We start from the raw sequence: 14,039 nt of genomic DNA, 5'->3' as shown, positions 1-14,039 counted from the left end.
AGGAGCTATTTGAGCTTATCTTATATGGCAAAATGAGTAAACATGCATGAGATTTTATGTGTATTCAATTCGGTGATGGTATGGTGGTGTAGGTGTAGTATAGGTTCAATGTGGGCTATTTGAGGCTTGTCGTATGGTGTGATGAATGGTTTTTTTTAATTTAGACTGTAATAAATGGGTTGGCACATCTACAATGAGACTGTTATTTAATCTCACAATAGATAGGTCGGCTGTTGTAACTATTTTTCATGTAGTAGTTAATTCGTAATTAAACGATCTCAGCTTATATTAAAAGGCATTTACTTTTTATGTTTTGATAAGATATTACTTATTACCCGAGATTTGTTTAATCTTATTTTTTCAATGAGATACGAATCAAATAAAATTAGCTCAAATGATATATAGAAATTATCTTAAATGTTGAGATAATATAAGAAGTGAGAATTATCACATATAGCCCTCTTTCGTAAAAACATAAATTTTATAGCCCTAGTTTATAATAGATAAGTTATATAGCTATTTTATATTTAAAAGACTATAAAACCCTTTGACTTTTTTGTACTCGATGGTGCCATCGAGTACACAATTGAGTAATGAAAAAAGTGAAAATTTTCTATAACATCATCGAGTAATCGAAGTACTCGATGGTGTATATGATGGCACCACCGTGTACACCATCGAGTACAAAAAAGTCAAAGGGTGTTATATATAGTCTTTTAAACTTAAAATGACTATATAACTTATCTATTATGAACTAGAGCTTTAAAACTTATGTTTTTATGAAAGATGGCTATAATAAGATGGCTTATAAGAATTATAACGATAACCTAGAATTTGAATTGTAGAGCGACTAAGATCATGTTTAGTGTTTTTAGTAATATTTGAATAGTGTGTATGAATAATAAAGTAATTTATTTATAGATATTTCTAAGTTAAGAGTATAATAATCTTTCTAGTTATACGAATGGAGGGACAAATCTTCAATTCAGGTCCATCATGCTTTGAGTTTTGAGTTGAGGGGTAATTTCGTTATTCAAAATCTTTACGTGTATTGCATTAGATAGTAACATCAACTGACATCATATATATCTTCAAGATCTTTTTATAACGAAATTTAATTAGTAGATTTTTTCGGAAGCGAATGAGGAGCTTTAACTCATTATGATTAGAGGTGGCAAAATGGGGAGGCCGATCCACTAGATTTTGGAATTTTACTAAGTTGGGTCGGGCCAGCCCAAAATTGACCAGGCTTAAATTTCAGCAGCCCAGTCTAGGCCTATTCAGGCCAAATTGTCCGGTGTTTCTCTCTCTGTCAATCAACACTAATTATATCATTAAATGTGTATTATATTAAAAGAGATTATTCTATGATATTATAAGCTTAGAATTAGAACAATAATGTCCCCAAGGGAACACTAAGCGGTGCGACCACCTGTGTGTAAACAGTAAAGTCCCGGGTTCAAACTTCACTGCTCCCCCTCCCCAACTCCCCCAAGCCAAAAAAAAAAATTAAAACAATAATAAAAGGACAAAAGGAAAAAGCGATCTCTTTAGGCCCTAATGGGCTAATTATCCTGTATCATCGGTCCATTTTTAAAATGGGCCGCATAACATCACCCACATCAAATGGGCTATGGAGATATTAAAAGGATAATAAAAATATTTGTATAAGGATTAATGTGTTTTGTGTCCTTAATTTTCAACATTTTTCTTAATGAGTTTTATTTATAAAATTGCCCAATAAAATTAATACTAAGCCCAAAAAAGAGGGTTTCATGCTAGGCATCTATTAATAAAGGTGAGATCCAGTATTCTATAATTTCATGTGTGTCACTATGTCTTATTTTTATATCTATTATTTTAATAATTATTTTTATAAAATAAAATTTATTGTAATACTATGAATTATACTTAAATTTTTTAATTTAAGAAATTAAAATTTAAAAAATATATATATACCGTAACTTTAAATTTATCAACCTATTATTAGTTAATAAATGTGAAATTAAATGATAAAAAATAATTACATATCCCAATTCAATGGAATAAATTCTAGCTAATAATCATAAAATTAAATTAAAACATATAAAGTTAAAATTAGAGAAAATGTAAATAACATAAAATACAAAATGAGACATGAAGTGTTGTTGTAGAGATTGAACCTCAATCGAAGCATTAGGCCCGTAATAAATTTGAAAACCCTTTACGCTTAGCTCATCATTATTAATAATTTAATACTACTGTAGGATCAAACGTGTAGATACAAATTCCGCGGATGAGATCCTCTGTCTCACTTTTTTGTGTGCACCAATGTGTGCTACTATTAATCTATTATAATTTTTAATTATAATCTTTTCAATTTTAATTTATTAAGCTTTAATAATATTATAAAAAGATAATTAATAAGGGTTCACTCATCCAATTAGGATTTATTTCTAATTATTTTTTTACATTTATTTGAATTAATAATTGATTATTCAGGTTCATTAATTCAAAGTTAGGGTATATAATTTTTAAAATTTTCAATTTTTAGTGATAAATATTAATTAGAGTTCATAATATAATAATATTTTTTATTTTTATAAAATATAGTTATAAAATAGATAAATTAAGAGTGGTACACGGTGGTACTGCAAATTCCAACGCGCGCATCTATTTGGCGGCGTTTTGGTAGTCGGTGAGGGGGCTGACGCGGGACATGCCGGCGGCGGCGACGCATTTGACCTTATCGGCGGTGGGATAGCCAACAATAATCTCACAGATGGGAAGCTTAACCAGCAACTCCTTCCCTTTAACTCCGACGATCTGGGAGAGGCGGCGCTCCTCAATGAAGCCGGTGACCTCGACGTCGTAATAAAGCGTGGAAGTCTTGCTCATCTTGCGCTGGGTCTTGGCCTTCTGCCGCAGCCAGAAGAAGCCGGTGGCGCGGTTGAAGCCGAACTCCACCAGCTCCGCGCCCTCCACTTCGGTCATCAGAAACACGCACAGCGGCACCGAGAATTCCTCCAGCAGTTCTAGAAACTTCTGCCTGCACGCCGCCGAGCCGTGGTGGATCTCGGCGTTCTCGCGCTGAGCTTCGATCTGCTTAGCCGTTGCTGACATTTTGATTGATTAATTTGTTTAATTTGTTTCTCGTTTTATACATTTTTGTGCCGTCGTGAATTAATTATTACTACTTTTTTTTAATTAGTTCGGTTGTATAGTACATGGACATTTATGATTATTGATTATTAATATGTAGGTGCCTTTTCGATTTAATAGGAATAAATTAAACGAGGTAATTATAGTTGGCGAATGGTATTGTATTTCCATTTCGTTACATCAGTGTTTGTAGATGAAAAAGTTGTCATCCAATATATCATCCAATTATGGATGATATTAGAATAGAAAATGAAATATGATGTGAATATAGAAGCAAATTTAGCATGGGGTAAGTGGGTACAAACTGTACGTTATTTTTTTTCAAATATTATTGTGAAATATTTAAAAATTAATAATACTGCCTTTGTCCCATATATATAGACTGATTGGAATTTATACAAAAATTAAGAAAAATAATTGAAAATAAAATATACAGATAATAGTAAAAAAAAATTCCCTTTTCTTATTAATTATAGACGAATGAAGAGAGCTTGAGTAATAATAATAATAATAATAATAATAATAATAATAATAATAATAATAATAATAATAATAATAATAATAATAATAATAATAATAATAATTTTCTTTTTTACTTGAATATTTCTATCATTCTTATCGTCATTGCGGTGACGTGTAGCATTTTCCGCCGTTCAATTTTATTTATTTCACCATAAATATAAATTTTTGGATCCGCTTTGGACAGAAAATACTTGAATATTTGATTGTGATTACTCATCCCGTATAAAAGTGAAGAATAATATTAAACTAATAAATTTGTGGCACTAAATTTCTTTCTTCATCTTATACCATGTGTGAATTTAACTAGCATGAAAAAACATTAATGGAAGTGATATTAATCAAACATTAATGGAGTATATTATTACCTTATATTGTTCTTTATCAAAATAATTTAATGTTCATTAGGTATCTAATAACTTGTCGTTCTAGAATCCTGTACTCTCTAAAATGCTAAGTGACAATGAACTTAACTGAAACGAGGGCCCAATTTTTTTTAGACATTAACTTAATTTTAAATTGTATACAAACTTAACCCCACATTCTAGAATATGTTAATACTCAAATACTATTAATCATATTAAATAAATAAAAAACTACTATCAAATTGCCCAATACGAAATACTAGCAAATTACAGAGGCGGAATTACTAACTCACTAAAAATGTCCCACAACATATTGGTAAAATCAAGATCAACTAATTAAATTCTTTATTCTTTTGAAATAAAAATGTACAACCTAAGATTCGGATTAAGATCCACAATAACAATTTCGAATGGATACCTTCGTAGTGTAACTAGTGTTCAAAAAAAAAACTTTATTATTTTGTTTTGTTTTGAGCCTTTAAAAGTATGAGTTGCAGCATATTAATCTTAAATTTGTGATTTATAGATTCATTTCAAATCTGATTACTCATACAAACTCAAACTTATCCCCAAACTTATCCCCAAATACGAATAGTGCATTATTTAAAAGGGTTTAATAGCGTCAAAATACATTAACTTTCACATATTTCTTGCTTTAAATATGTACTTAAAATTCTATCTCTAAATACACTAACTTTCATTTTTTTCTGATTTTGCACGCGATGAACATTTTCGATGAATAAAAGTTAAGGTAAAAATCAAAACTGGTAATTAGACATAAGGTAAATTCTATTATAGGAATATAAAAATACATTAACGAATCATTCGCTGAAATGTTCATCGCGTATAAAATCAGAAAGAAATGAAAATTCACCCATCACCATTAAGTAGCACATATGATTGGCCTCTGCCCACTGGCAACCAATTCTACCTTTGGTCAGCTTTTCTATTGCAAGGACCTGTTTGGCTGGTTGGTTTTTGTATATCTTGAAACAGAAGAAAAACCTATAACAATATCAATCATGGGGCTCACCCCACATATCTAAAAGATAGGCATCACATTTCCCAGAGGTCTCATTGGCAAACAGAGCTGAGGTGGCAGCCCTGTATCTGGGCCCACCACTGTGTTTGATTCTGGTGTTGTGTCTGTATTCTATTGCAACCTGTTCAAACACTTCCACCTCAAACATGTTTAGTCTCAGTTTTGGCCTCATTTTGTCCCTCACAAATGCAAAGGGGAGTTGATCTCTTGGGTTGAATCCTTCCAGCTCATTGAATATTAGGCAAGAAAACATATTTGTTGGCACACTGTGTTTCCTCAAGATCAGAGCACTGTCTGGCACATCTGCATTTCCATAAACCAACATGCATCAACTTCTATATATATGTATCTTTCTTTCTTCAATAATTTATTTTTCCAAAGTTGGTGATACAACTCACCATTAACAGCCATTTGATTTGAGTGATAAAACATGATTGATAAAATAATTCATATTGATTAAGTACTCCCTCCGTCTATTCAATAACTTCCTATATTTCTTTTCTAGGACGTTCCCAAATAACTTCCTATTCATTTTGGGACATCACCCCACTACTACTTATACTTTATTTATTCTTACTTTTCAATCTTTCACCATTTTCAATGTTAATTATAACATATTTTCGCTACTTTTGACACTATCAGTACACTTAGTAATTAGTACTTTTTAAAATACGTGTCGTCCGCTACTCAGGAAGTTGTTTTGGGGACGGATGAAGTATTTGATTTGCATGATTGAGCCCGTGATTGATGATTATTTATCAATTCAAAATTGAATGAATTATTTAATCACCATCCAATCGTATCAATCTTATCAGTCTTATCTATTACATACACCAAACCAAACGCACCCTTAGAGATAGCAAAAAAGTAACATGCACAAATTGCCAAAGAGAGCTCCAAAGCAAGAAAAGCTTTTCTTAGAAACTACTCAACTGCAATTGGGAAAGTGATGATTAGGCATTCAAAAACATATTCATGATATAAAAGCAACATTTTAAGTTTAATTCACCTGAGGGATAAGGCTTGTCTGAACTCCATGGCTGCAGACCATGCTCACAGTAAGTCTCCATCTGAATCCTGATTCCGTTGACATCCGGCCATTTCCGCCACCGGGCCGTGGCGGCGGCCTCCTCGACGGTGTGCAAGAAGAAGGGGTGTTTGGACACAGCCATATCCGCACTCTCCTTGATGAGCAGCGAGTGAATCAAGAGGAGCGGATCAACTACCAACTGCAGCTTCGCATCAATCCAGATGCTGTATTTGGAGTTGGGGAAGAGGCGGTGGACCAAATACTTCGCAATGACGCCGTTCATCGCCGGATTCTCGTACAGCTGCCCGCTCCAAACCTTCACGATCGTCCATGCACCTATCTGCAATTTCTCCGACGATTTCCGTCGCGCGATCAAATTGTCGGAGCGCAATCTGTTGAGAGTTGCGTCGTCTACGAACATGAAGAAGCACGCGAGGTCCAAGGTCTTGGATCCGAGGCCCATGGGCTGCCGGATTTTGTCGTGGTCGTTGAAGACGGCGGAGACCACCACCACCCCTCTGCACTTCTCCATCGCGCCGCGGTCTGTAACGGCGAAACTAACGCCGTCACTCAAACGAATATGAACTTTAAAATCTTTATTAAAATTATTCAAGTATTAATTTCTTCTCATTTTGCATATTTGTCCGTTTTCCGACCAAACTTTGGACCTGAAATGACGTCGTTTTCATCCAACTATACATTGCATCGTCAGTTTTATTTTTCCACATGATCATATTTATGCCACACAAGCATATTCATGTCAAGCGAGTATATTTATGCCATGCTACCACGATGAAAAATGAGCAAATATGCAAAATGAGAAAAAATTAATAGTTGAGTAATTTTAATAAGGATTTTAAAGTTCATATGCAAAATGAGAATTTGTTGAAAATACAGTAATTTATATGCAATTAATCCAAATAAAAATAAAAAACTAACCGAGGCTGGAAACTGGGAAGTGTTTGAAGAATCCACATGGGATTCCGAATCCACGATCGCCGTGCTTGAGATAAGAGAATCTCTGGGGGAAACTGAGATTCCCTCCGAAGGTGGGGGCGTTTCTCTGCAGGAATCTGAGAGGCGGCGGCGGCGGCGAAGGGGCTGAGATTGTGCGGATTTCATCCAAAACCTGCCAATAATCTGGGGAAAAAAGGGGAGCCCTTAATGCAGAAGATGTAGAATTTGATTAAAAAAGGGAATCTTTTGTTTTGTACCTGAGAAGAAAATGGGGGATTTGCAGGAGGAGCGGGTGGTGGGGATGGGGTGCTTGTGGTGGGCGTAGGAGGGAGGGTAGAAGAAGAGGGGGCCCTGAAGAGGGTCGAAGGGGGAGGAGCGGAAGATGCATTTGGTGGCGGAGAAGGTGAAGCGGGCGGCGAAGAGGAGAGATAAGGAGAGGAAGGTGAGAGAGAAGCAGAGGAGCTTTGATTGGAAGAGGAGTGGCGTTGAGAAGCTTGCGATCTTCCCCATTCAACCATTATGCAAACTTTTAGGGGAATAATACACCATCATATCATATGCAATTTTCTTCCTCTTTTTTTTTTATTCTAAAAAATAAATATGTAAATACAAATATGGAGTATTAATTTAGTTGTTAATTTTACGTGTGCTGCCGCGCGCATCACGAGAATTCGTACGTACAGGTAACGCTCGGTTGATCTCTGCATGGGATATATTCGAATCAGATAAGAATTTAAATACAATCAAATATTTGTATTTTTATGTATATATAAAGTATAAAATTGCTACTATTTGATAGGAACATATTTTTCATAACAATAAATTTATGCAGCCACATTATGGCCACCCACATAGGGACGGAGCCAGGGGGCTAGGGCCTCCCAAATTTTGAGTTTTTTTTTTTTTAATTTTAAAATATATATAGATATATGTTTATACCTATTATAAAATAATTTTGTTTTATAAAAGAGTATTTGGTTATTATATTCTCTCATATATACTTAATTTAAGGATAATTTTGTTATTTAAAACTATATAATCTATGAAATATTGTTTGTTATTATTACTATTATACTTGTCTTTTGATAAAAAATGCCTAATATGTATGAAATGCTAAAAAAATTATAATGTATTGAAACTAATTTGTAATATATAGAAAATATATAATCTATGAACATGTTGTTTGTTATTATTATTATTATTATTATGCTTGCCTTTTAATAAAAAATGTCTTAAATATACGGAATGTCCAAAAAACGTTTTGTGATATATTGAAACTATATAATCTATGAAAATATTGTTCGTTCTTATTAATATTATGCTTGTATTTTAATAAAAAAAATACCTTAAATATACAGAATGCCCAAAAAAAATTTCTCGGCCCCCCCGAACTTAATTCCCGGCTCCGTCCCTGCACCCACACACTAGTATGATAAGGAAAATTTTGATTTATTTAATTTATTTTTTAATAAAAATAAAAAAAGGTTACCAAAAAATTACAAAAAATAATTACAATGTAGAGAATATGATAAAATAACTAAATCTTATTTTTATTTTAAAAATAAGTTAAATAAATTAAATTATTTTTTATCTAGGTAAATTGTGGATGACCACAATCTGGTTGTTTAGCATTAGTCTTTTCATAAAATCACCCCCAAAAAAATCCCACTCGACAAAACCATGTTACATGACTTGAGAATGAGAATTTTTCTACAAGTATTGAGACAAAAAAGAGATTTAATATATATATATATATATATATATATATATATATATATATATAAATGTGTGTGTGTCAGAGAGGAGGAGGGGGGTTAAGTCATAGTAAGAAATGAGAATGACTATTTTCGCCAAAAATGAGAATAATGCACGAGTAACGTATTCAGTTAATTAATATGGTGAAGTTTTCACCCTCTTTAAAATTCGAATCGAGGTTTGAACTATTGTTCGTACATTACAAGTGGTTTATTCGTCGATTTTTACTGGCTTATTTATTATTTTTCTTTTACACAGTAAATTTGAATAAATTAATATCAGACATGGAATTTGAATATTTAATATTTCAGATTCATTCTCATTTTTCATCACATTTGACATTCTCATCGAATCCTTTATTTCTCTCTTTCTATATATATATATATATATATATATATATATATATAGACAAGATATTAAAAAGGGAGTTTTCAATTTCAAATTGATTTCAAACTATGTTGCACAGGTGCGAGGGGGCGGGTGCGAGGGGGCGGGTGCGGGAGCGATACGATTCGGATGCGGGGATACGGATTTTCAAAAATTATAGGGTGCGATTCGTGAAGGATACGTTTGTTATATTTATATATTTTTTATTATATGTGACCAATCAAATTGAAAAAAGAAAAGAACATTCACAAATTAAATATTGCATTGCAAATATAAGTTAAAGTAAAAGTTTCGATAATGAAGTTCTTCAAAAATTGCAAAAGAGCCCAAAAATAATGAAAAAAAACCGCATTGCAAATATAAGTAAAGTAAAAATTTCAATAAATTGCATGTAAAAGTTTCAAATTACATGTAAATATAACTCAAAAATTACAAAAAAGCCCAAAAAATAATTGCAAAAATTGCAAAAAAATCCAAAAATAATTGAAAAAAATTGCAAAACGGCTCAAAACGCACCCTATTTGTGGGTGCGTGAATCGGATTCGCGAATCCCTTTTTTTTTTTGAGGGGATTCGCCACCTGGTGAATCCCACGCGAATCGCACCCGCATCCGCACCTTGCGCGTATCCGATACTGCACTGTGCTATTTTTTGAAGAATCCGTGCATCATAGATTTCAAATCAATTTCAAAATTGAGTGGCAATTTTGTAGTTAGAATAAAATTGAAGGTTTATTTATAAGCTATACATCTTTTTTTTTTCTTTAACTTCTTATTTTTCTATTTTATTTATTTTTTAAAATTGTGAAATTCAACTAATTATAAAATATTTGATATGCATATCAAATTAAATTTAAGATCATGACAAGAGCTTGAATTTGATACTATATGTTATGTAAATATATAAAAATTATATTTATTTAAAGATTAAAACTTAAGAAAATTCTCTCCCATCTCTCCTCTTTTTTTTTGTTTGAATAAATCTATTTTTTTTCCATTATCTTTTAACTTATATTGTTTTCTTTTTTCACAATATCATTTTTTATTAATATGAATTATTCTTTATTATTTTTAGATTAAACTAAAATATATTTATCTTATATTAGTATTTTTAATTATATTTAGAATTTTTATATAATAATCAAATGATAATCAATTTTATACTCCCTCCGTCCACCAAAAAGAGTCCCATTTGGGACTCGGCACGGGTTTTAAGAAATTTGTTAAAGTAGGTGTAAGTGGAGAGAGAAGTAAATTTATAGGGGTAGTGTTAATAACAATTTTAATTGATTAATCCTTCATTAATGGGTAAACAATTTCAAACAATATTGAACAAACAATTTCAACAACAAATTTAAACAAATTCGATTCCAACAAGAAATGAATTTCAGCAACAAATTTTAACACATTCAACAAATCGATTCCAATAACAAATTTAGAAAATTCCTAACAACAAATTTCAGCAACAAATCGATTCCACCAACAAATTTAAGAAATTACAGCAATAAATTCAAACAAATTCAACAAAAAGATTCGACCAACATTTTTAGGAAATTCCAGCAACAAATTCGAAAAAATTCAGAACAAAATCAGTAAATGAATATGAGAAAAAAAAATTGAAATTTAGGGCTGTCGTATATTCGGACAGTGAGTGGGAGTCGAAGTTGGGGGCAGCCATGGTCGCTGGAATTTCTGAAACAGCAAGGGATTGTCGTTGTTACCTGAGAACAAATGGCTGATTTCTGGATCTATAGAGAGAGAGAGAAGTGAAGAGCGACAACGACGACGGTGGGTCCTCCTACAGCTGCTAATTGTTGCGTCGGAGATAGGGGCGGTCGGTTGTGGCGCTCTTCACCGGGGAAGAGAGGCGAGCCGCGCAGTGCATGTGGCTCCTAACCTTGAAAAAGGAGCCGACAATTTGGGGAAGGCGGTGATTTGGGATTTCCGGGGGTTTCGCCTCCTCCACGCTCGATGAGATCACCGGAATCGCCTCAATCGAGCAGAATCTCCTCGTCATTGCCGGCCAAACCCGCGACTTGCTGATTGAGTGTGGGTCGCCGTCAACATTTGGGAAAACGTCGAAAATAACTCCGTCGAAGGGAGGCGCGATGAACTCCGATTTGGGGTTTCAGAGGGAAACGACGGCTACCTTAAATCACATGAGGGAGGCGGCGCAAAAATGGTTGGCGAACTAGAATTTTGCCAAAAGAATGGAAGAAATTAGGAATGGATTGACCAAATAGTAATGGAAGATATTGGGGTAATGCGTAAGATTCAATTAAAGAGAAAGATTAGGATTTAATGAATAAATTAAAAAAGGTTGTTTATCATTTATTGTGGTGGGTCCATGAATGGCAAATCAAGTAAATAGATAAATCAAAAAAGGGTAAAATTGTATAAAAAGTGAAACATGACTCTTTTTCGTGGACAAAAAACAGAGGGGAAACATGACTCTTTTTCGTGGACGGGGGGAGTATATAATAAAATATAAAAATATTTTTCGTGCGTTGCACGAGTGCAAATGCTAGTATATATATAGGGAGGAGTTCAAATAAAAGTCAATGTTATTAAAAGAAATGAAAACCAAATTTCGTAAATGTACTATAACATAATTCTTGTTGAATTTTACAATAGTTATATTTGAATTCTTATATTTCTCATCTTCATATATTATATATGCACAATTTCAAATAAAATAGTTTTTATATAATATGTGAAGATGAAAAACGTAAGAATGTAAATACATTTATAAAATGCAACAAGAATTATGTCACAATGCATTTATAAAAGGGTTAAGGTGGAGATCAGGTTCCTGTAGTATAAGCCTCTATTCACTGTGTGTGCAAATTACCTTCGAAAAAGCGTACATTTTAAACCCTCCCGTTCTAACGCTGTAAGTCAACGTTAGTCAATTTTTTTTATTATTATTATTTTAATTCGAATTATGGGGCCCACTTGTAATATTTTAATTCGAATCATGTTCCTCGCTGGTACAATCACCGCCTTCTCCTTCTGTTTACACACGCACACAATCACGAACCTTGAGCTCATTCTTAGATTTGATCGGCCCACCTCCACCACCACCATCATCATCATCTTCAGCATCACTCCAAGCAACCATCTCTTCCAACTCAGATAACATAATCTCACCATCTTCTGCTTCAGTCTCTTCATCAACACTACCTTCCTTGTTCTTGCCTTTCTTCTCGCCACCATCTCTCATGCATCCTCAGACACCTCACCTCTCCCACTCTCATCAACCTTATTCTCCCTCTCACCAACTCCCACCACTTCACCATCACTCTTCATGCCATCACAACTACTTAGAGCCGTCATCAGCAACGACTTCTTCACCAGCATTACTCATCAAATCAACAACTAGAACACATGGATTTTTTGCTGCACCATCTAAGCTCACTTTCCCAAGCTGCTCCTCAATCAAACACCCTAAATCCCCCAAGTTTCTCTCACATCCATCTCCTTCAACACTCATTCTCTCACTACCCTTTTCACCACATATCTCAAAAGCCCCAATCTCTCCATCTTCAAGCCCTAAACCACACAGAGACTCCGCCTCCTTCACACTCGAACCCTCCTCATTTTCATCCCCTAGACAAATCGCATTGCCGAAAACCTCAAATTCCTTCTTGATATCAACTAATTCACATCCCAATGATTCGAAATCCACCACTTCTCCTCCCAAATCAGCCATATCCGCCCCGCCTCCTTCCATGAACCAACCGCTGAGGGCCTCAAAATTGTTAGAAATGGATATTGGGTCCATTCCTCCCTTAAAAGGCCTTATAAGGGAGATGGTTGCCTCACCATATAAAGTGGATCATGCCGCTATCTCCAATCCAATGTGGGACACTTCAATACACCCCTCGCACGCGCAGCGTGAACTATCCCAAACGCCATCTGTTGACAACGATATTGGGGGGGGGGGGGGGCATCATTGGATTGGGTTGGCTCTGATACCATGTTAGAAATGGATATTGGACCCATTCCTCCCTTAAAAGGCCTTATAAGGGAGATGGTTGCCTCACCATATAAAGTGGATCATGCCGCTATCTCCAATCCAATGTGGGACACTTCAAAATCAAGATACGAATCGAAAAAGGACGAAGGGAAATCGTCCAGCTCCGGAAGGAAGATGTCGTTTGCTTTCTTGGGATCCGATGAAGATTGGTTCTTGTCCTCCTCTGCTTTTTCTACTTCAAAAGCGGGATTCTGCCAAAAAAAAAAAAACCAACCATTTTCAGCAGCATAAGACGGTGGGAACATGATTCGAATTAAAATATTACAAGTGGGCCCCAGAATTCGAATTAAAAAAAAATAACTAACATTAACTTACGACGTTAGGACAGGAACGATTTTTCGAACTTTAGGGGGTAATTTGCACACACAATAAATAAGGGAAGCAATACGCTATAATGGCCTATACTACATGGGCCTATCCGCACCTTAAACCCTTTATAAAAATTGGTTTGATAAAATGTATATATATTAGATGGGCCGACCCATATATTTTCATTAGTCGGCCTGCTAGGCCCAAGAAGAAACTATAGTATCACGAATGATTCACGAATATTGGGCTTCATACGATGCATATGAGGCCTCCTTGCAATTAAGAACACCGTGGAATTCTTGATTTATGGAGAGGGATTCTTACCCACCCCCTAAACACACACATACAAAAATTGAAAGGTTATTATTATTATTATTATTATTATTATTATTATTATTATTATTATTATTATTATTATAAATTAGAGAAGGCTTTATACAAAAATTGAAAGTTTGTGAATGTCTAGTTTATTATTTTGATCAAATATTGTGATCCGT

The 14,039-nt window shown here is 34.1% G+C and overlaps 2 protein-coding genes across 2 annotated transcripts; both read right to left on the bottom strand.

The window, feature by feature from the left end:
* Positions 1-2,652: 2,652 nt before the first annotated feature.
* Positions 2,653-3,102, bottom strand: LOC131024794 (uncharacterized). The gene has a single exon (XM_057954331.1). It carries the CDS (start codon positions 3,100-3,102, stop codon positions 2,653-2,655), a length of 450 nt encoding a protein of 149 aa, XP_057810314.1.
* A 1,697-nt stretch (positions 3,103-4,799) lies between these two features.
* LOC130985217 (alkaline ceramidase TOD1-like) lies at positions 4,800-7,628 on the bottom strand. The gene is made up of 4 exons (XM_057908053.1): positions 7,312-7,628; positions 7,037-7,237; positions 6,077-6,640; positions 4,800-5,370 (listed from the first exon to the last, which is right to left on the bottom strand). Exons 1-4 carry the CDS (start codon positions 7,562-7,564, stop codon positions 5,042-5,044), a joined length of 1,347 nt encoding a protein of 448 aa, XP_057764036.1. The 5' UTR covers positions 7,565-7,628; the 3' UTR covers positions 4,800-5,041.
* Between the last annotated feature and the right edge of the window lie 6,411 nt (positions 7,629-14,039).

Source organism: Salvia miltiorrhiza, chromosome 5 (assembly GCF_028751815.1).
Source record: "Salvia miltiorrhiza cultivar Shanhuang (shh) chromosome 5, IMPLAD_Smil_shh, whole genome shotgun sequence".
Classification (NCBI taxonomy): domain Eukaryota; kingdom Viridiplantae; phylum Streptophyta; class Magnoliopsida; order Lamiales; family Lamiaceae; genus Salvia; species Salvia miltiorrhiza.
This window is presented reverse-complemented; position numbering and strand designations above follow the sequence as displayed.